The sequence below is a fragment of the Malurus melanocephalus genome, unplaced genomic scaffold, assembly GCF_030028575.1.
Source record: "Malurus melanocephalus ecotype Western Australia unplaced genomic scaffold, MMel_1.1 scaffold_587, whole genome shotgun sequence".
In the NCBI taxonomy this organism is placed as follows: domain Eukaryota; kingdom Metazoa; phylum Chordata; class Aves; order Passeriformes; family Maluridae; genus Malurus; species Malurus melanocephalus.
The window spans coordinates 30,374-52,422 of record NW_026623819.1 but is presented as its reverse complement, the minus strand read 5'-3'; the positions used below and the strand labels follow the sequence as shown (position 1 = coordinate 52,422).

At 41.0% G+C, this 22,049-nt stretch overlaps 2 protein-coding genes across 4 annotated transcripts in view; one reads left to right on the top strand and one right to left on the bottom strand.

Moving 5' to 3' along the window:
- Positions 1–22,049, top strand: part of CFAP74 (cilia and flagella associated protein 74) — a gene marked incomplete at its 3' end in the record, with an annotated part of 58,450 nt that overhangs the window by 8,095 nt on the left and 28,306 nt on the right. The gene's annotated exons all lie outside the window — the stretch shown is intronic.
- Positions 94–15,880, bottom strand: GABRD (gamma-aminobutyric acid type A receptor subunit delta). Of its 3 annotated transcripts, none has more exons than XM_057382773.1 (9): positions 15,335–15,880; positions 8,433–8,545; positions 7,817–7,884; positions 7,240–7,460; positions 6,374–6,456; positions 4,914–5,051; positions 3,852–4,007; positions 3,022–3,233; positions 94–2,705 (listed from the first exon to the last, which is right to left on the bottom strand). In XM_057382773.1, exons 1-9 carry the CDS (start codon positions 15,400–15,402, stop codon positions 2,406–2,408), a joined length of 1,359 nt encoding a protein of 452 aa, XP_057238756.1. In that variant the 5' UTR covers positions 15,403–15,880; the 3' UTR covers positions 94–2,405. The 3 variants fall into 3 exon arrangements, with proteins under 3 accessions (XP_057238756.1, XP_057238757.1, XP_057238758.1); XM_057382774.1 differs by having other exon boundaries at positions 3,852–4,004; XM_057382775.1 differs by lacking the exon at positions 15,335–15,880 and adding an exon at positions 14,396–14,529.

Genomic DNA, 22,049 nt, shown 5'->3' with positions numbered 1-22,049 from the left:
CATTTTATAGAACAGTAGGAATGATTCAGAAGAAAGCAGGAGAGATTGAATTTCCTTGGAGAGAAAGTGATTATGACCAAAAATGCCCTTAGAAAAAAAAAATACTGTATTTCTGTAAGGTAGCATTTCACCAGCATCAGGAACAAACAGTAAGAAAAATAAATTAGAAAGGGGAGAAGTGGGAAGAAAAAAAGAAGCCTGTTTACCTGGATGTATTAAAGGAGGTACCAATTTTCATTAGCTTTCTGGGTAAGATGAAATTTGAGTGATATTTTGCTTTAATGCAGTATGTGAATCTCAGAAACTATGATAAATAGTGCCATGAAAGTACCAGTTGGATGCACTTACCTATTTGGAGGATAAGAGTTTCTGCCTCTCCTGTAGGGTTTTTCTTCTGTAAAACTCAAAGATATAGGAAAGAAATCATTATGGCAACTTTTCAGAYGCAGCAGTGAAAAGTCTTAACTGAGTTTCCCCAGCAGGTCAGTGGTGAGATGTTGGAGCAGAATCTGATTATCTCAGTCCAGGGTTGGATTGGTGACAACTTTGTGGAACAAATTACAACTCGATGTCACTTGGGGTTTTCCAGCACACTGTTGGCTCATAGCTTTTCCATGACAACTAAAGATTGAGGTGAACTTAAGCCTGACTTACAGTGGAACATATTTTCCATTACAGCCCAGTTCAAGATCATTATTTTTTCTTCAAAGCGTTCTCTTACATCACTGATACTGAAYAAACCTTATTCTGAGTTATAAATCAGTGCTAAAATGTTTTATMTTTCAATGCTGGTCGTATGAAATCAAACCATAAATCAGCTGGGTTAAGGCAGGGGGATTGCATGCATGCTCCACGAGGATCAAATCCTTCTTTCACCTTCATTGCAATTATTTGTCAGCCACACMTTCAAGACCCCCATCTTTAATGCCAGCAAAGCTCTTCTCTCACCTACAATTTCTGGCTTAGTCCCTCTCCGTGCTCCTTTCAATTGGAGCTTTCAGCCTCTTGCTTTACTTCCTTCTTTCTCTCATTTCACCTTTGCTTTTGTGTCAGTCTATTTTTAAAAAAAAACTCTCACTTTCAAGGCAACAGTATCCTCAAAATAAATTCTCATTTTGTAGTGTCTTACATTAGCTTCCTACACTAACTATATTTCAGTTGTTTTAATCCATATTCCAATATATTTATGTGGAGATCTTAAAGAATAATTGTGAGACTAGTTTGTTSTGAGTGCTGTGTTCACTTGCTGAATTCACTGAGATTATTTACAGAACAAAGTGTTATTTTGCATGTGTTGGGTGAGAGATCCAGTCCTGAATTAAGCAGTGTATATGAGGACCCATAAAATTCACTGTTGAATAATGAAAGTGAAGAGGCCTAAGAGATTAGGTCAGCCTCTGAATAAAAACAGCAAAAATATCCAAAGCAACAGAATAACTTAAAGACAGTTATGAAATTTTTTTACTTCCCTCAGCTATTTAGGGACAGATTCGAAAAAGATATTTTCAGAGGCACACATGGTAGAGTCTCACTGAAAACTAACAGAACAAATTCTAAAGTCCTTCCTGCAAATGGAGCCTGCCTTCTTTCATTACCAAGCAACTTTCAATTTTTCCCAATCCAACACAGGAGGCCTGAGATTTTCCTGTGGTTTTAAATAATTTTTATCTATTTTGAGGCCCATTAAACTAATAAACATTTCTGTGTTCAAGGTGTTTAAACTTTCGTTAGCTCAGATCTGAAATGTAATACAGTCATTATTAACAATTCAGTAGAATTTTATGTAGTATATTTTATTTCATGCTGTGACTAAGAGCATTGAAATTTTTCAATACTTTATCCAAGACAAATAATATTTTAAGAAAAAACCTCCACTCCCCTCTATTCCTTTTTACTTTGTTCATGAGATTTTTCTAATTAAAAACTCGAACTTTAGTGCTACTGTTAAACCTAGACCAGCCCACARAAGGCCAGATGCAGAAAACCACTCATGTGCAGAAGTGAGGAATTAGCTCTTTCCTTACAAAAAAAAAGGAAATTATTTGAGTGTGAAAAGCCAAATCATCATTACTGATCAACCCTTGAAGTGGAGGAAAACCATGGTCATTTAAGATTTAAACTTTTGCTACAAATATGTACATATGAAAAGTTGTCTCATGGTATTACAGGAAAGAAAGAGCTGGAATTGTTTGGCAGAGTGCAGTCTTAGTGTATCAAATCAGGTCAGCAATAAATTGCTGCTTTTAATAGGATTTCACAGCAGGACTTCCTTGACTTCAGAAGTGTCTTGAGCTCGTTGGAAAATACTTTGAGATGCCTCAATTCAGTTTCAGCGAGGGCTTTTTAGCCTGTGAGTATTGTTCAGTTTGTAGGTCTTCGGATGAATTTCCCTTTTTTGGTTGTCTTTACATTGTGTATGCAACCCAGTATATAACATTGACTGCTGCAAAGGCTGCTGGGAACACGGCTCTGGCGTAAATGTCAATGGTGTCAGCATCAATGGGCTTAAAGAGCGACTTCAGGCCAGTCTTTTTGTCCAGTTTCATTCCCTGCTGCTGTTTTGTCTCTCCACTTTCTATTTCTATTGTGCCATAAGATCCAGGCAGGCTTCTGGGAAYTCGGTGCTGCCTGTTGGAAATGGCCAGTTCCTGGTTCACACCAGCTATGGAGAGGGAAAACAGAACAATGGCATTCTTCACGTTGATCTGCAAAGGAAAGAGGAGAATAATGGCAATTTATAGGGCAAAGGCAGTGTCATTCAGACAACCTATCCATGGCACCAACGTGGTGAAACACCAATGGGGTCCATAAGGGCTGAATGGGACTTAGCCCTTGCTGTGGCAGAACTGATGAAAGGCTCTGTGCTACCATGTATAATTCTGCTTATTTACATGCTCTGAATTACTGAGGCACCATCAAGAACATTCTCAAAGCCTTCTTCTTAAGAAGAATTTGTAGAAAAAGGTCATGATGCAGAGTGATTTTTATGGCAAAGTTATTCCCAGTATCACACTTACTGACCTCTGCACTCTGCCTTCTCGCCTTTATCTTGTTCTTCTGCTTTTTCATGTAGTCAGCATTAAAATGAGCAAAGGCATATTCCACCAGTGCAGCAAAGACAAACACGTAGCAGATCCAGAAGTAAACGTCCAGTGCCTTGATGGCAGAGGCTCGTGGAAGTGAGGATCGGGCACTGACCATCAGCGTGGTCATTGTAAGAACAGTGGTTATACCTGCAGGGTAGCGTGAGATAGAAATATATGCACTAATATACATAAATACATTTATTGATATGAGGCTGAGGATTATTTTCACAGCAGAAATCTGTGATACTTAATATCTGTGATACTTAAATCTTAATACTGTGGCTTCTGAATTTCAAAACAGGGGAACTTGTAAAAAACTTCACTTGTGTGACTCAGGCAGCTTTGAACACGTTAATCTTAGTTTTGCCCTAGATCGGGAGAAACAAAACCCAAAGACTTTACTCTCAAACACTTTTGCAGCTGGACTGGCAACCCTTACTCAGACAAACAGACCCACAAGCTCCAGGAACGTTTCTTTTGTCACTGTCCCAGTTCCTTCAAATCAATTTTTTCTTTCTCTCACAGTCACGACAGCTTTTAACCCTCCCATGTTGATTATTTGCTGTTCTTTACTGAGGCAACTGCTCTGATAACACGACAGAAATTAAACCAGGAGGGAAATCTATCAAAGGACCATCTCTTCTGCAAATGTAAACATAGTGGCCATAAATGCACCTTCATGGCCAGTGAGGATTATCAGAGAGCATAATTACCACTTGAGCACTCACTCCCTTCCCCGTTAGTCCCCCAAGCCATCTGTTTTACCTAGTGACACCCTGGCAGGCACAGCTGACTGGCTGATCCAGAAGGACACCCACGACATGGCCACCAGTAGGATGGAAGGGACATAAGACTGRATGATGTAAACTCCTCGATTTCGCCGAAGGTGGAAGTGGAGACTGAGCCTGGGAAACTGCCCTGCTGGAAAAGAGAGCAGACAGAAAAGATTCTGGCTGAGTGAATTACAGTCAAATTGATATTAAAAATTACATTTCCTATCATGACACAGGGTTACATTTTTTAACATCTTTTGGACAAAGATCACAGAAAGCTTTTCTGAATGCTGTTCAATTGATGCTTCATAAACCCTGCACGAGGTACTGCAGCTTTCATCAGCTAAGAATAGGTCAAATGATTTGTCTCAGGTCATATCAATGCCAGATCTGAAAATAAAATCATGAGTCTTCTCAAATAACAGTATTGCTTCAAAATGTGTACTGTCTTATCATCTGCTGTAGAAAGTCCTCCAGATACTAAATTTAGATTTTTTAAAAGGCCAAGTTAATTTCAAACTCAAAAAAGAGCTTAGAGGAGATGTGCAGCATAAATGAGAATCTGAATACATGAAAGAGGATGAAAAATCAGCAGGAAAGAAATGACTCCAATCTTGTACAAACGTTGCAATAAGCCCAGTGATAGACATACACACCACTGACTTTTACGGGGTAGAATTAGACTGATCTGACTGTACGTCATAAGCTTCAAAACATCAGGGCTAATGGAAATTTTTCTTGATCTGAAGTTGCAAATTAGGTCAAGAAAATGTGAGCTATACCTCAAGTGCTTTTTCCCAAGTGCTGTCTGGCTACTCCACGCAGTATTTTGCCAAGCAGAGAGAGCTAAAGGGCAGAACATGCTACAGTGGCTACCTGGAGGCTCAGCAAAGGATGGCAYTTCTTACAAGTGAAAGCTGAAGGAAATTCTTATCAAAAACCTGACAGGTTCTTAAATTAGTTACTTAGCAAGAAGGATTTTCTATTACGGAAAGAGGAGGTTTCTCTCTGCAGGAAAAAGTCAGATACTGTCGTTTAAAAAAGATTCTGTTACCAGATTTGAAGTTCATAATTTCWGTTGTGAACTGGTAATTGGTAATTGTGAATTGAGCAAGCTGCAGCTTATCCAGCCCATGGATCTCCTCCTGGTTTTCTGACCAGTGGTAGACAATGTCCTCTGAAGAGTAGCCATCTGCCAAAAGAAAGCTGAATAAACACCAAGTTCAAGGGAGAAATTAAGAGCTTAGAGGACTCATGGTGGAAGTTCTCTAATTCCTCTGAAATGCTGATTTCCACCAGACACGTTGCAAATGGGTTGAGATTCATCTAGGTAATTCAGTTTTGGAGAGGTGCAGGGCACCAGGGACATGAGAGACAGGGGGATATGTATGAGGGGATTTATGTAATATGCAAATCCACAGTAAATCAATCTTTCCTAGCTCTGCTGTTCATGGACAACTTGCTACTAAAGCATCCATTTGTTTAAAGAGACTTTATTTCTGTTTGTTTCATTGAAATTAAACCCCTCAAATTCAATTAAGACATTCAACCCCCACCAAAACTCYCTGCAGAATTGGCTGGGAGAGAGAACGAATTGCTGGGGCACTGTCTGCTGCCTCTGCATTTGGTGATTACATAAGTAAAACTGTAGATTGCTATTTTTGACAGGATAAAATGGTATTGTGGTTAACTGCCTAGAAAACAAAGTCAGTGACAAAAAAGAAAAGGAGAAACTTGCATCAACAGGCCAAGGGATCTGCTCAGGACTGATCATTCCCAGATCTCTGGAACTCTCAGGAGCTGTAGGCTCCTTGATCTAAAAACCAGATTCATTTCCACTGACTGGGTGGYCTTTGCTTGTGTCAGTGGTGATTTTCATTCAGAAATGTTAATGCTCATGGGAATTACATGCTGATCATAGATTAAATACGAGCTGGATAAAGTATAAATTCATTCTTCACCTTCCTTTGTGAGTACAAATGAATTAAGCCCTTCCATGCAGTATTCTGATGGATTTCTGTGTACCAGATACAGGAATGCCAAGACAAGCTAAAGAGCTGTGTGAAGGTTAGTGACAATGGCATTCATTAAAAGCAGGAAATTCTTTCTTTCTCCTGTTTTCTCATAAATTAAAAATAGCACATCACATTTTGCCTGTGGGCTTTTCTACTTGTTCTCATTGGATTTGATACAATCCTCAGTAATGCCAGTGACTGTCACAACTGCACAAGGTTTCACRTGAAGCACAAAGTTCCCGACATTTATCAGCAGGATACATTGTTCATCATCCCAAATTCAAATCCTAGAGTTTTGGGTTGGATCAGAGCTGAACTGGTATTGAAAAGTCCATGGTCTAATGCCCAACACGGGGAATGAAGAGATTTCTGTTGGCTCTAAACCCCAAGGCAGCYCTTACATCCCCTTGACTAAAGCAGAATCATCCCAGCCAGCTCCAGCTATCTCAGAAGCACAAATGCAGGCTTYACACAAAACACAGATGTACTCAGCCCTTACAGCTCTCCAAATCCARCATGCATTCCTGCTCATCCATTGGATATTTGGAAAGGTCCATGTCACAGGCCACTGTTGAGGTAATCCTGTTCGAAACAAYGTGAACACCAGTTAGTTACTTTCACACAGAGCCTTTTCCTCAGAACTCAAAAGAATGAATGGAAAACTTTGAAACCTTAATATTAACAAAGGAAACTGTTTTCAAAGTCCTTATGGCTGTTGCCTGAGTCTGTGGGAAACCTGAAGGCAGAGGAAATTGAAGAAAGGTCAAATGACTTGTCTAACGTCAGAGGATTCTGCAGATACTGATGATGATAAAAAGGAATTTTCTGATTCAATCTCCTCCCTTTCGCTGTGCCCAAGATCATTAACAATACCTTAAGGGTGACTTTGGACTTACAGTTTCAGAAGGACACATTCATCATTTTTTAGAACATTACACAATTAACTTTCAATAGTGTTATTGAGCTCCAGCCACAGCCCTCTTRCAAAGTGAGAAAATGCTACTTTATCTAAAAGATGGAGAAGTTGAGCCTCAATCAGGCTCACAGCTCTCTTGGAAAACAGCGAGAGAGTGAAGAACAGAATCTTTGCTTTCTATTCAACACCGCCTTGCCCAGTGACCAAAGCCATCAGATGCTTCTCTCCCATTGAGGGAATTCTGAACATAATCAGTGACTGCAGTGCAAAACATATCAGTGTTGCCAAAGAGACTTTCTTGACATCCTTATACAGAAAAGGATAAGGGATAGGAGCTTTTCTTCTGTTTTAAATCAATTATTTCGGGAAACCACCCTAGGAGCGAGTGATCATGATCTGTGCAAAAAATTCACACAGAACAGAATACACTTGYACTGTTCATCACTCACCTGATACTGTATAAAATGACTCCATCTGGCTGGAGCCTGATAAGTTTGTTTTCCACAGTCACATCATGGAACCAGGCAGATTTGGCATTGACTATGAAAGTATCTGGCAACCAGAGCTTGTCCACAAAGCGGCTGTCCAAGCCCAGAGTTTCGTTAGTGTGGTTGTAAGACAGACGGTCGTCTCGCCAGCTCTGGTGCAAAAATACTGTCATGGTGTATTCCTATGACAAGAGAAATCCCAATTAAGAAGTGATGCTGACAATGATAACGTCTTGGAACTTGGCCAGAAATCATAGTCTTAGCCTAGAAATATATTATTTGCTTTCAGTGCAAATACATATTTTTATACTTAGTCAACCAGGGAGCTGCCCAAGCATTTGAATTTCAGTCATATGCTCCTACCATGGAAAAGCACAAGACATCAAAAAGTGATTCAATATCAGCATTATATATAACACATTGCAACAGTTGCATAGGTCTCAATGAAGAAAATTGGTTTCTCTATCTCAACAAAAACAACTTTTGGTTTTGAACCATTGCTTTTTTTAAAGCAAAACCAAAAATTTTGATACTATACCATGTTCACTTCTGAGATGTGGTCAATGCTGGCTACTTCGATTGCCAGAGCAACGTTAACGGGAGGACCTGAGAAAAAAACGTTTGAATGGGGTGATTTACATCATCATAGTACCCATAAAATTATCAATGAGCCAAGACCTTAATTCTTTCATACAGAGTGAGTTCACCAAAGTGTTTTCCATTATAAAGGACACTCTTAAAGCAGGAGTTTTAAATCTTTTACCGATTGTGCCCTCAATTTCCAACAGCACACTTCACTTCAATGATAAGGGACACAAGATAAAATCACAACTACTGAAAACTATGAAATCCTTTCTGGAAATCACATTATCTAGTTTAAGACAGCATGACTTCAAGCAGATGCAGAAATTATCACCATTTAATGAAATACAAAATTCCTTCAACTAAGATGTCAATGATTTAAGAACTGCCTCAGAAGCCTGTGTTGCTGTTGAACAGTCTGTCTCTTGTCAAAATCAAACAAATTGTTGATATTTATGTYTTTCTAGCTTTCAAGTAAAAGATAATCATGTAAAGCATGAAGTTCACATAAACATTAGAGGGTAGAAGGATTGTCAGAACCAAAGAGACATTATTTATTCTTCAAGTCTCACCTCCAATTCCAGGCCTGAAATTTCGTGCRTACCCTTTCATCAAATCATCCAGGTTGGGTAACCAGGAGATTTCGATGTTGGACCCTATGTAATCTCCGATGTCACTCATAGCTCTGGGTAAAGAGAATAAGAATCTTTAAATTTCCCATGTTTACAAACAGAAAAATGACAGCAAATGGAAGTCATTGATTTATTTTACACCAGAGACCACCTACAGTAGAATCAGCTGTAGTGGAGATTTTATAATGTAGGAAAACCATCTCAGATATTTCTGTTTAAATCATAACAAATTTCAAGCAAGACTATGACCTCTTTAAATACAAGCACACACTTTTCGAAGTTTATTCTTTCTAAAAAGAAGTAGAAAAAATAGATTTAGAGACTTAGAAAAAGCATGAGGGAAACCAAGATACTTTGTATATGCTCTAAAATGCATCTGTGGATGCTGAAATGCAGCTGTGACAGCTCCTTACTATGGAACAGCTGAGATCAAGAAGGCTGGTGTATGTGACGGGAAAAAGGAAAAYTGCACATCTGGAATTTGGGTAACAGGCAGCAGGTTTGGGTTGGGAGAAGAWGTGTTAATGTGAGATTTGTGCTCATGGTTCAGCCTCTCCCAGCAAAAGGGYTCCCTCTCTCAGGTTCCTCTTTTTCCTGGCTCAGTGATGCTCCTTGAAGACTTCAGCCCAGGTTCTTGTTGCCATTTCCCACCACCTAGCAGCTGCCATCCCTTCAGTGCTCCTACAAGCAGTGATGGGGATATTCCACCATCTCTTGCAAACAAAGGCAAGATTATGTTGTCTTCATGATCTGCTAAACGGAGCTGAAGATCTGCTCACATTGTCACTGCACTGTGATTGACAGGGCAGGAAGAATAAATGAGGGGCTGGGACAACGTCTGCCACCACTTTTTGCAAAGAGAAGAACTGTCAGTGGTTTGAGAGGGCCTGTGACTGAGTACAAGTGCTGGATCAAAGCTGCCTGAGTGCTGCTTTAGCATCTCCCACTGAACCCAGCAATATATAGGACATTTGAAAGGTACCCACRACTCATAACAGAAGAGAAATGGTTAAACATCTATGGAGGGCTGCAGAGTAATACACCACAAACACATTCTGCCTTGGTACTTACATAACTTTCTTAGAGTGTTCATGTGACATTGACCCACATAAAGCACATGGTTTTTCTCTCCAAAATATGCCAGCCTGGGCATTCAGCTCAGCACGAGCAGTTATTACCAGCACAAGAATGGAATATCCTACAATAACCAGCTCTTCTTCTCATAGGAGAATGGAAGAAAAACCTTTGATTGCCTCAGTCTTAAAATTCTTATCTGGACTCAATTATATAAGGAAGGAGTTCTGGGCTTACAATGTGTAAATGTAAGTTTTGAGCAGCAGAGACACTGAAGACTTGCATTAACAGAGCTGTCAAAGCTTAAGTGACCTCGCAGCACAGGGACACTGCTCCAAGTGAAACTTTGTTAGTTCCCAGCAAAATGTTATGTTCAATTGCATTTATAAGATTTCCTTGCCATGAGCACACTGTTGTGTGTTCATCTCTAATTACTGCCCCAGCTATTTCTCAGGTTCCTCTATCTCTACTAAGGATCTCAGAACACTCCAAGACATGTTTTCAGCTACATAAATTGGAATAACATAATTGATTTAGACAAGGGCTTTGAAGATTTATAACAGATGTCAACAGAGGTTTTYCCCTTCTTTATTGGCTCTCATCAACTATATCAGCACTTTCTTCTATCAGACTGGTCTTTCAGTCATCCAACTGTCATTATTTACYTTTAAAAAATTAAAGCTTTGTAATAAGTTTGTTTAAAAACGTGCTTATTTGGAATTTACAAGTCCCAGCCATAAGAATGGAACAGTGTTTCCAATCAGTAAAATGTCAGAGCTCCTTTTATACATAAAGAATGGTACTCTACATCTTTCCCTAACTAGAGTAAATAAATACAATTCACTTGAATGAATATATCTGCTTAAAATCTCTTTGCCTTTTCAATAGAAGGTGGTGCTTTTCAGCTTCTGTTGCTCAAACAGCAACCAAGTTCAGTAAAATGTTTTGAAAACAGAACTCAAGTCAGAAGGTGACAGCACCGGAGTGATGTATCTCGTGTGCCTGATCATCTGTTTTGACAAAGCACTTAGAGAGTGCAGCAGTTCTCCTGTGTCAGGATTCTATTTTAATGGCATTAAGGAAAGCCGTGGAGCTCAAAGGAAGTTAAAATGATGAGAGTCGGGTTAAAGACTGAGGGCCAGAGCTTGCCATGTGTTTTAAGCAGATTACAATCTAGAGGGAGTTTTACTTAAATATCCATGACACAATTAAAATAAATCTTGTTTCTATTATTAATAAAGCCTTAGGGTCAGATCATCAGTGTAACAAATGTGCTGAAGTTAGTGGAGCTATATGCACTTAATAGCAGGGAGGTTATTAAAGTATTACAGCTGAAATAATTTTATGGCTAGATTTACCATGTGGTGATAACTCCCTTGAGACATTCCTCTAGACTTCTGTACATCACAACCAATGCTTTAAAGTTACATGAAGGATGGTGGGAGAATTTCATTCATCCTTGAAAAGCAGTTGASATTATATATGGCCTAAAATATTGTTCATTATTGTACCTGAAAAAGGAAGACCAGCATAGAAAAGATGCATTGGAAGGGATTAACTTTTCATAGTGTAAACAGTAAAGATGAAAAGAAAGGAAACTACTATTAGTKGATTCAGCATCTTCACTTCCCAGTGTAAGCTGCTGTAAAGCTTGTTCCAGTAAGAAAAAGGACTTTGTAAAATTAAGGTATTGATTTGTCAAATCTGAGGGGTAAAAGAGCTCCTCAAAAGCTTCTCTTCAGTTTGCACCAGGCCGGCGTGGGGGGCCTCGCTGGCTGAATGGCATCACGTGGAGTTCTCTCTCTTTCTGGAATTCATTCCCAATTCTGAAGCTGAATAAGATGACCCATACTGACTCTGTACACATCTCGTTTCAAGAAGATATTTTTGAGAATATATTTGCAGCTGTCCATATCTAGAGATTAAGCATTGGGAGAACTTCARCTGAGCTCATTGAAAACAGATTACTGCTGTCTAAACCATGAAAGCAATAGTGAGTTCTCCTGCACAAAAGGGAAAGGAAATCCCCATTGATAAACTGCACAAATCTGTGAATTCTTCTTTCCCTAATATTGACACTGGTTAGGGAAAGCAACTCCAAGCAATGAATGTCACATGACAGAGCAAAGAAATGCATCTCTTTCAGAACCAAGTACTAGCATTTCTAGAATAAAAAGTGCCCATATCCCAAAATCCTTTCTATCTGAGCTGACATCTTCCTTTGTGTTGCAGGACCATGGCATCCTATTAATGTAGAGTGATCTGGGGAAGAAACCAATCAATGTGGACAGCACATCTTTAAAGGTTTTGTCAGACAAGTGAGGCATTAGCCTGTCTTTGCTCTCTTCCAGAACTCTGCTTGAAAACAGTTGCTGGAAGTTCATCAATATTACTAGAAAATATCTGGTATTTAAATCACACCAAGGCAAGAGGCAATCTGTAAGTTCCATGTGAATGAGAGCACAACAGCAGCTGAGCAAGGGATAGCAATTTTATTTTGCACAGGAGTGCCAAAATCTCTGGGATCAGAGCAAAAGGCTCAGCAGCATCTTTAAATCAGTGACCAGTGAGRCACTGATTTGAGGCCACACTTGTCAGGAGGGTGCTCTGACCTTCTAACAAATTCATAGWGCAGTAAAATGTAGAAAATCACTTTTTGCATCTTCTGTTTCTTCTTCAGATCTGCCAGCCTGATTCTTTTGGGGGTTGTGACACAGTTGTTATATGAATCTTTTAACCTGGTAGGTGGAAAAAACAGTTTGACTGGAAGATTGGGATGGAGTAATTTCATTTTCTCTGAGATAAGTATTCGGGACAAATGCGCCAGATGTCAYCACCACTGAAGAAAACTTTTTCTTGGGAAAAAGACAAGGAATATCCTGCAAGGTCAGTGAAAAATGTGACCTCTGCCAAACTCCAGGATTATCCAGAGCAGTAGTGTATCCTTCCCATCTGCCATTCCTGACTCTAAGGGAAGCTCACTGTAAATATGTTTTGTATTTYGAAATGTAATTGAAAAAGCATTAGGCTTAATTCATGGCAACCTTTAGAACATCAAAGCCTCTCTGCCAGYTTTAAGCTACAGAAAATGGACCACTCTTTGCATACATTCACGTGTTAAAGCTGCTCTGTTTCCACGAATAGAAGTAAAARGCTTAGGGAGACACAGAGCAGAATGACAATTAAATGCAAGAGTATAAATGTCTCTTAACAGAGTAGAAACTTAAACATAAAATATACATCTATTTTTAATTGGAGAATTAAAACCTTTTTCAGGAAGGAATTACAAAGTACAGACACACASCCCAAAACTCCTATCAAAAGTGTTCTTTCCCAATGCAAATGAAGAAATATTTCCCCAAGTGTCTTTCTGCAGATGATCTCATTTGTTGTGGCACATTTATCATTGCAGCATCCACAGCATCTCAAACCCTGATAAAACAGTGGAAGCCACAGTCCTYGGCCCATAAACCTGTCAATCACATAAATGCCTAATTTCTTGCCACTAATCACTATTTTGAGCAGACCAAAAAACACTACTTTTAAAAAATGTTTACCTGACAAAAATGTGCTGACTTAGGCTGAATTTGTCTCATTCACTTCAGTCAAATGGCACACATGACAGAGAAATTGCTTCACACACAGCTAAAACACCCTGGAAGGATATTCAGAAATGCTATGAGGAAGCAGGCTGCATATATCCCCCACTTCCCTCCTCTGCCAAACCATAACATTATTTTCATTGGTAGTTTTGCCTTTGGGAAGTCTTTTGTTTCTTTTGTCTTATCAGTGCATTTCGAAATTAYCACAATGTTCTTCCTTTCTGGAATATGTTTTTCTTACACCTGTCAATACCCAGTGCACAGAACTCAGAAGCAGAAAATTTAGGGGGTTTGGATGGCCTCTATCCCCATWATTGTGAATCACATTGCATTTAGAAAACAAAATCAGAGCCTTAAAATGAAGCTATTGGCAGTTCTGTCCATTATTATGCTGCTATTCATRAAAGCATCTCTTACCAAAAATATTTTTACTAATGCAAGGATAAMATTTCACTTTAATTCTGTTGAACTGATCCAAAGTACACATGTAAGCAAGGCTACTCCCTTTTTACAAGATTAAACAGTGTCCTGCCATAGCCACCCTAAATCCTGAATCCAAACAGAGCAGCTTTCCTTGACCATGGAATGTCTCACACTTTGGCATATTTGGAAAACTACAAACCAAACAGTTGGAATTTCAGAAGTTAGAATTCGCCTTGTCTGAGTCTGCCACGAGTAGATGTATTCCTAACAAGCAACTCATCACTATTGTGTAACTGCAGACAGAAAGTTGGGGAATTAATAATAAAATAAATAATGTATCAAACAAATTATAGGTTGCACATATCCTGGCAGTTGCTGTGCCTAGCAGCAGACCTTGAAGACAGAGGCTGAGAAGATTCCATAAAATTCTCTTGTTTTGCTCTTTCATACTTAAACATCACTTTTCAACACACTGCCTCAATGGTAGCCCAAGTGCAGAGGGATTTTCAGATCATTGAAATGATGGGCAAGATCTGGGTGCCCTTAGGTAATAAGCAGTATTTCCTCTGCCTTCACTGCGATACTGGATTGCTTCAGAGTCTGAGGATGTCAGGGTCTGACCCTGGATAACAGATTCAAGGTCACAGGATAAATCATTCTGTCARTCCTGACGAAGAGCAGTTGACTTGATACTTCCTCTAAGCAAGATCCTTTTCCTTCCCAGTGAAAAAAAAAAAAAATCAGATCTCCCTGCTTAATTCCAAAACCTCGAACAACGATRTTTTGTTTCACTCCAGTTCCCACTTTGCCTCTTCCACTCCTCTGAAGCTATTAAGGATGTTTAGGAAGCAGAAGACATAAGACCCCTTTGATGCCACAACCACCCCTGCTCTGGGGGATGTAGGCATGTTTTTACATGCAGCAAGTTCTTTTTTACTCCCCCCTCTATTTTCATTGCGTAATCATGGCAAGCTTTCTCCACATCCAGCCTCCAGATCTGGAGAGAATAAGAATATACCGAGACCGTCGCTGGTTGCCTAGCTAACACCTTCGGAGGGAATGTGACTGAGAGCTGCAAATACATATCTTTCTTTACAATTTAATGTTTTAAGAAATGGTTTGCGTTCTTCAAATGTTTTTCTCCCTAAGATCTCTCCCGGTCTCTTCCTGTTAACCCAAGTTCAGGAGACTTAATGAACGCATTAGAAAGGAATGGTTGCCTTCTGGGGTTTTAATGGTACCTCTGGAGGCCCTAAGCAAAGCCATTCAGTTCGTACCCCACTGGTGGTGCTGGGGTTTATGGAAGAGTTTCATGTACAAGGAGGCCTTGACAGAGCAGCTGAAGGGGCTGAGGCTGAGCTGGGATATGCAGTGCCTTACAAAAAGTGATTGCCCCCAATTTAGAGTAACTGCCCTCGGGAAAAGACTTCCAGCAKCATCCTGTTAAAAACACAGCCCTTGACTAAGCCAGGAAACTGCTGCTCAACTGGCAGAAGTGCATCCTCGACTAGGGAATGAAGAAAGAAAAAACTGAAACAGATGAGGCACATTAAGGAAACTCTTCAGTCAAGGGCCCTTTTTCTCCTGAACACTCACTCAAAGCAGCCGTGGCCCATAAGTGCAGAAAGCATCCCTGGGCAAAAGTGGGAGCCCCATCCAGAGCTGGCATCACTCACTCGAGCTACACCGAGAAAACGGCTGCCTGAGGCCAGTCTAAGAAAGAATGATAAGATGTTTTCTTACCTGATACACCTGTGCTGTTGGGTGCACAGTAGAATCAAGGCAGGAAAAACCCAGGTAAGAAATTCCATTTTACTCCCATTTATTAGACAGCAGCGACCAAAACCCAGGTTCCCTGGCTCTCCTGGCAGCTCCAAAGCTCCAGTGGCGTTGCCATCCTTGCCTGCTGCGCTAAGTTGAGGCTGAGTTTAAAGCGATGGATGGTTGCTCAGCAGCAGCAGCCCCCACAATCTCCACAGTGCCCGGGAGCCATGCAGGCAGCCCGGCACGGGAGCAGGGAGCAGGGCAGCTCTCCTCTCCTCTTCTCTCTTCTCCTTCCCTCTCCTCCTCTCCTCTGCGGGTGGCTCAGTCCCGCCCGGCTCCGCTGCCCTGCTCCCGCATCCCTCCCCTGCCGCGGGCTCTTCCTCCGGCCGCTCTGCCCGCCTGCGAGGCTGCTTGCCGAAAATAACCTCCAAAAGGATAGATTAATCCCACGGAGCGGGGTGGGAGCAACTCAAAGTGCTCCGGAGCCACTAATGTCCTGCGCGCATCGTGCCGGGGAGGAGCAGGAGGAGCCGCAGCCCGAGCCGAGGGCAGGGACGGCCGGTCCCGGGGCGCTCGGGGGCGCGGAGCCGCTGTGCCCGCTCCGCACGGGGCATGTGAACCGCAGGCACCGCCGCTGCCGCCGCCCCCCGCCGCCCCCCCGAGCTCCCGGCAAATCCCGGCGGCACCCGGGCACCGCAGCTGCAGCCCGGCTTCCAGCATCGCTCCGAGCGAAGCGGCAATGGAGCCGGGCACCGTGCCGAGCGAAGGGAAACTGCCGCCTCTCCGCTGCCTGCGCGCCGTCCCGGCCCGGCGGTACCACCGAGAGGGGCAGAGCCGGCGATACAAACTTCTGCCTCGCCGCTCTCGGGCTCCTGAGGGGCTTCTCTACAGTGAAACGCTCGGAGCAGTTCACTGCTCCATCCCGGGCTGCCATCGTCCAGCTTCCATCTCTTGTGCCTCGCGAACTCCCGGGACCTCCGCCGGGCTCCCGGGCACCGCGGCTCCCGGCACGGAGCCAGCGGGGACCCGGCCACGGRGCTCTTCGGGACCTCGGGTTCATCTTGACTTGCAGGTCAAACTCGGTTTTCTCCTCCATATTCGCTCTTTCCTTCTCTCCTCCTCCGCCTCCTCGGCTTTTTGGTGCTGTTCAATCTCGAATGACAATTTTAAAACCAACCCACAAACAGTGTGAAGGAGACATTTTCAAGAAATTATATCATAAAACAAAAATGATTATGCAGGTACCTTAAGCTAGTGAAAGGAGGCAMGTGGGGTAAAGTGTTGGATTTATCTTTTTGTCTGCTAAGTTCTGTATTATTATTTAGTACSAGCATTTCAAATGGCTACTAAAGGGTGGTGGGTGAGGGGAATAACAGCCCCGTGAGATCCAGGAGAACAGATGTACACAATACACACACAAATGTAATACAACAAATACAAGACCACGACATAAACCTGTGAGAATGATGTTGGGGGCTATATTCTTTCTGCTCTTTTCCTCCCTCTCCTCATTTCAATGGCARTCCTGCAGCTAACGTCCAAAAAGGAGGAAAAGACACAAATTTCARCTCAAGGGGTTGGATTGTTGCATGAAAATTAGTGGGTTTTTTGAAGAGGGAAACGAAAATATTTTCAATGGAATTTACCTGGTGACACACAGATCAGAATGATTTTGTCTCTGTCCAACAGAACGCATTCACACCTTTTGGGATATTTTCAGTTAAGATTCTTTCACATTTTTCCTATTTCTAAGGCTGATGTTCCAATGGGCTATGTATCTATGCTGAGAATTCCTCRGTGTTGTTCTCCTCTGGCTGGACAGCTGTCACCTAACTTACTAGCAAARAAGAACAGTTTTCTGTGTCCTCAGTATAAAAATAGCAAAAAATCCACAGAAGCACTTTGTACATTTGAAGTGAGTGAGTCTGTGTGTATTTTATGTGTGGATAACACATGCAAGTGTGTGCGTGGATATTTGTGTGTTCATGTAAGCACAACATGGCTCTGAAGGGACAGACCTTGCTACAAAAGTGACCATTAACACAAATAAAAATACAATGGTGATCCTAAAAGATGTGTGTAAGTTCTCTCAGATAAATAAATTACATTTTATCTATGAGGGCCTTGATTATATCCTCATATTATACAGAAGAAGGACAAATGCTTTGTTATCCAGCCTTGGGTTTAGTTGGTTTTGCATACAATAAATATTTAAAATTGTCTGGTACATACATATATACACACATATATGCATACTCCACTCAAAATAAATAACTCACATTGCCAAAGGGAAGAGAGGAGATAAAATAATAAAGACCAACAATATATTTAATTTCCTACAATTCTAGCTAAATATCCCAAACTCATTACAGTCAATGACAGATTAAAATTGCTAAGACATAGATTAAGAAACTATTAAAATTGCCATTAAAACATCAAAACAAAACAAAATAAATAAGCTCTCCAAATCTTTCTCATCTAATCCTCTTGAAAATAATTAAAGCTTTCCTTTAGCTTTAGCTACCGGCTGGGAACTGTCAAATAGTCTTAAAAAGATGGCCCATGATACTGAGTGTTTCCTAAGCCTTTTTGTCACTAATAAAGTGCTGTTTCTCCTCAATCTCTGTGGCTGCAGGCTCCAGCTTTTATGGAAAAGCCCATCCTATGCTCTGACCTTGCATTTGGGGCTCAGATGGATGATCAGGAACTGCGTGGGATCAGGGCCAGGATGTCAGGGCAGAGTTACACAGCTTGGAACAAACTTAGATCTTTGCTGYAGTAAAGCTGTAGTAGATCTGTGAAAACAACACAGCGGTCCTTAAATCAGTGTTTCTGTAGTATCTGACCACTCCAGGTCAAAAGCTGGTGAGCTTCACCCACATCTGGACAATTTTACAATGATCTTTAATCATTACTATTTATTAAATCATTACTTGTTATTATTACTTAATCAACAATTACTAATTCTTAAAGTATTTAGCCAAGTAGTAATAAAGATCAAAACTTTGAAGTATATTTTACTGCATTGAAACCAGAAACCCACATTTCAGTATCTGTCAAGTATTTTTCTTCTGGAACRTGTAACAGTTATGGATTTTCCCTGATCTTAGTCATTCATACCTCTTTATGTGCTGCCATACAATAATTTATTGGATGGCATAATTTGATGGGATTGAGGAGAAACGTGCTCAGTGATTTGGGCCAAATCCCAATTTTTCMGTCATTTATTACTCAGGATTTTGAGACCCTATCAAACAGACATTATTTCAATTTATTTTACGRTTGCACTGCATTACCTGGCATTCTTAACAGATCATTTTCTAAACAGAACAGGTGGTTTTACTGCCAGCAAAATAAAGATGTCATATTGTCACATATAATTTTTAGAGGCAAAAAAATGTACCACAGGGATAATTAGTCTCAYCCTCCCATGATTCCACCTAAGCAGCTCGTGAAAGACTGTTGTGGCAACATCGCCAAATGTCTCTAGATATATAAATTACACACATATGCCTATTTTTGTAAATGAGATTTGGGAATATCAGTAGCAATTGCACGGTGGGAATATTTAGCTCATTTCAGAGGTTGTACTGTACTTGCACTGCATGAATGTCCCACAGCCCCAACACAAACGTGYCTGTATTTAATCAGTATCTGATAASCACAATATTAATTTCCCTTTYACCTTAAGTGCTAGGAATATAGTTTTTATCTCTTGCCCAATGTTCTGTAGAACATCYAGTTCCTCCCTCAGTCTGCATAAWTTTTTTTATAATCATGAAGCACACTGCAGCCAGACACTTTGCCCTCCTTTCCTTTTCTTTATGCAACAGATTTGGGATGAAATTCCCCACTTTTCCCTCAAGCCAGGGCTAATTCCAGGACCAGAATGATTGTTTTATCCCARATGTGTTGTTCTCAGGGGTGCATTCTCAGCTGCTGCCATCCCAGGTCACTCCTCCATGAAGTGMTGATAGTGAATGTCCCTCTCATTCTTTTATCTATCCATCTGTAAGGATGAGTCATTGGGAAGATCCTTATCAATGTTTGCCATTATTTACAGTCCCACAAATCAATGTTTGCCATTGTTTACAGGCCACCATTGATCCCTATCAAACAGCAGGGGCAGACAAGTTGTGTTATGTAATTGATACGAACCACCCTGCCAAAATGCAGATTCCATTATTGGCATGTCTTCCTGCCTAAAAGCCAGAAAGCTCCATATATGAGCTGCTGTCACCTTGGAAACGTTCGGAAGGGAAATGCCAACTGCCTGTGCAAGCACAGTATGCAGCCATATAGCAAACTGAACTGGCCAGCTCTGCTGCCTTCCCAGCTGATCCTGAGGTGGGACTGAAGGAACTTCACAGAAATGTCTCTGAATTTCATCTCTTGGGAACAAAACAGCAGGGGTTTAATTTATATCTGCTCACTCCATTTCCCAGTTTCTCCGAGATGGATCACTGGGGTCCAGAGCCCACAAAATCTAGAAGAGCTGCATCAACCAAAGACTTTTTTTACATTTYCTGGAGCTTAAATTTTAAAGATTCACTGGCTTTAAGTTGATAGACATAAGTTCTGGATTGGGAGATAAGAACTTGGCTGGAGAGCCATAATTTCCTTCARAGAAACTGCAGATATGTTCTCTCTTCTCCCATCTATATGAAAGATAAAAATCTACATTGCCTTTCCTTAGAAACACATTATTCACCTGATACAATATCATGACCCCTTGTTATTGTCATTGTTGTTATGAAAATAATTCAAACAGTTGTAAACTGGGACTGAATAAAYACCCTGAATCAAAACATCACAAGAAACTGGCAATCAGTGATATTTCCAGGTGTTCTTCTGAGTGTTTCMTTAAGGGGAAAATCCATGTTGGATCTTTTGCATCCCAACTCAAGGAGTGTGGGATCCGGCAGGTTCAGAGTTAACACAGTTAGAACTATTCCAGATCTGCAGAGAGAGCTATACAGTTAATCACTGCATATTTTTAGCCTACATCTTGTAGCTTTAATCCTGCAAATGTCTGTATGTAATTTGTTTTATGTAATATGAATAGATGCCATAAAATCAAGATTCCACCATTTATAGAGCTAAGAATGTCCGTGTATTTCTCAAGACTGAGGTCCTTTAGCATAAATGTGGGACAATGAACTGGTCACTGTGAGTAATTTATACTCCACACTATGTGTGCCAGTGGAAATAAATGCTCAGATTAGCAGCATGTGCTTGTTTGCCTGGGATCAAAACCTAGACCTTACTCTCATAGCAACTATAACAATTACAGAAATATTGCTTACAATTAAGGAACATTTCCAACTAAATAAATCTGAGAATGCATCTGTCTCTGTGTACAGATCAGGGTGTATTTTGGTGTGGATGATGTCCCAGTGTTTTAATAACTGAATYCCTTTGAATAGCTGGGTTTCTCTGGCACGTCATTGAGGCCTAGTGCCAAGAGTGAGAGAACAGGGATCTGCTTTGCTGTGGATCCAGCTGCACTGSTCCTTGACTTTGTCAAGGTAATACAAGGAACAGAACAGAAAGGAAACCCAGTTAATTACCAATTTAGAGCTAAAATCACAGAATCATRSAACRGYCTGGGTTGGAAGGAACTTAAAGCCCATCCAGTTCCACTCCCTGCCATGGGCAGGGCGACCTTCCAGGGTCCCAGATTGCTCCAAGCCCTGTCCAACCTGGCCTTGGACACTTCCAGGGATGGGGCAGCCACAGCTTCTCTTCTAAATCTGTCACCTAAACACTGGATATTGAACAGACAGGCTCAGGAGATTCTGCTGAAGAACAGAGTATTCCAACTGAGTCATTTTACGAACACAGACATTCACTATGTAAATGACTGAAATATCATCTAAAAACTTTTCATTTAGTGATTTTGTGCATATTTATAATAATTATAGAAGTGCTACATGGAACCTCTAGAGCAGCAGTTGCTACTGAAACCAGAACTTTTCAGAATGTGACATTATAAATGGGCAGCATGAGTAGTACATGATTTCTGCTGTAATAACCTTTAATTAGTAACTAGTGGWGAAATCCTTTTGTCAGAATAGTACAGGCTTGCTTCTGAAAAGACATTTAAGACAGCTTCATTTTTGGATTGAAACTTGGAAACCTTCAGCGTTCTAATGTGTGCTCCAGTCCCAAATCCACAGGACTTCGTATTGGAAGCAAAAWTTATAAATCTAGGAAAATAAACACCAAGCTGAAAGGTCACTGAGAATGTCTCTGATTCTGATTACCTGAAGTCRCCTGAACTAGATGCCCCAGACAGGTAGAACAGGGGTCACGGGTGTTCCCACGTGGGTAATTATTGATGCTAATGCACTGGAATTGTTAATGCCACTGTATTTCCAAAGTGTAAATCATTCTTTCAGAGAACGTGTCAAAAACTCACAGAGCTGTGTAAACCTTTTGCCACCACACCCAGGCAGGCGCCGTGTCAGTGGTTCATAGTTTAATATACTCTGCTGAGAATAAATAATAAAAAAACAACCGTATAATGGGAAAATACCTGCTCAGATCTCAGGGACTCAATAGCCTGAACAACCCAGGACTCCACCCAGGGACACCGGCACCCGGATACCRGACATCAACCCACTCACGCCGGTACCCCGACACCGGACAACGGCTCACGGACACCGCACCCCGACCCAGGGACCCCGGACAC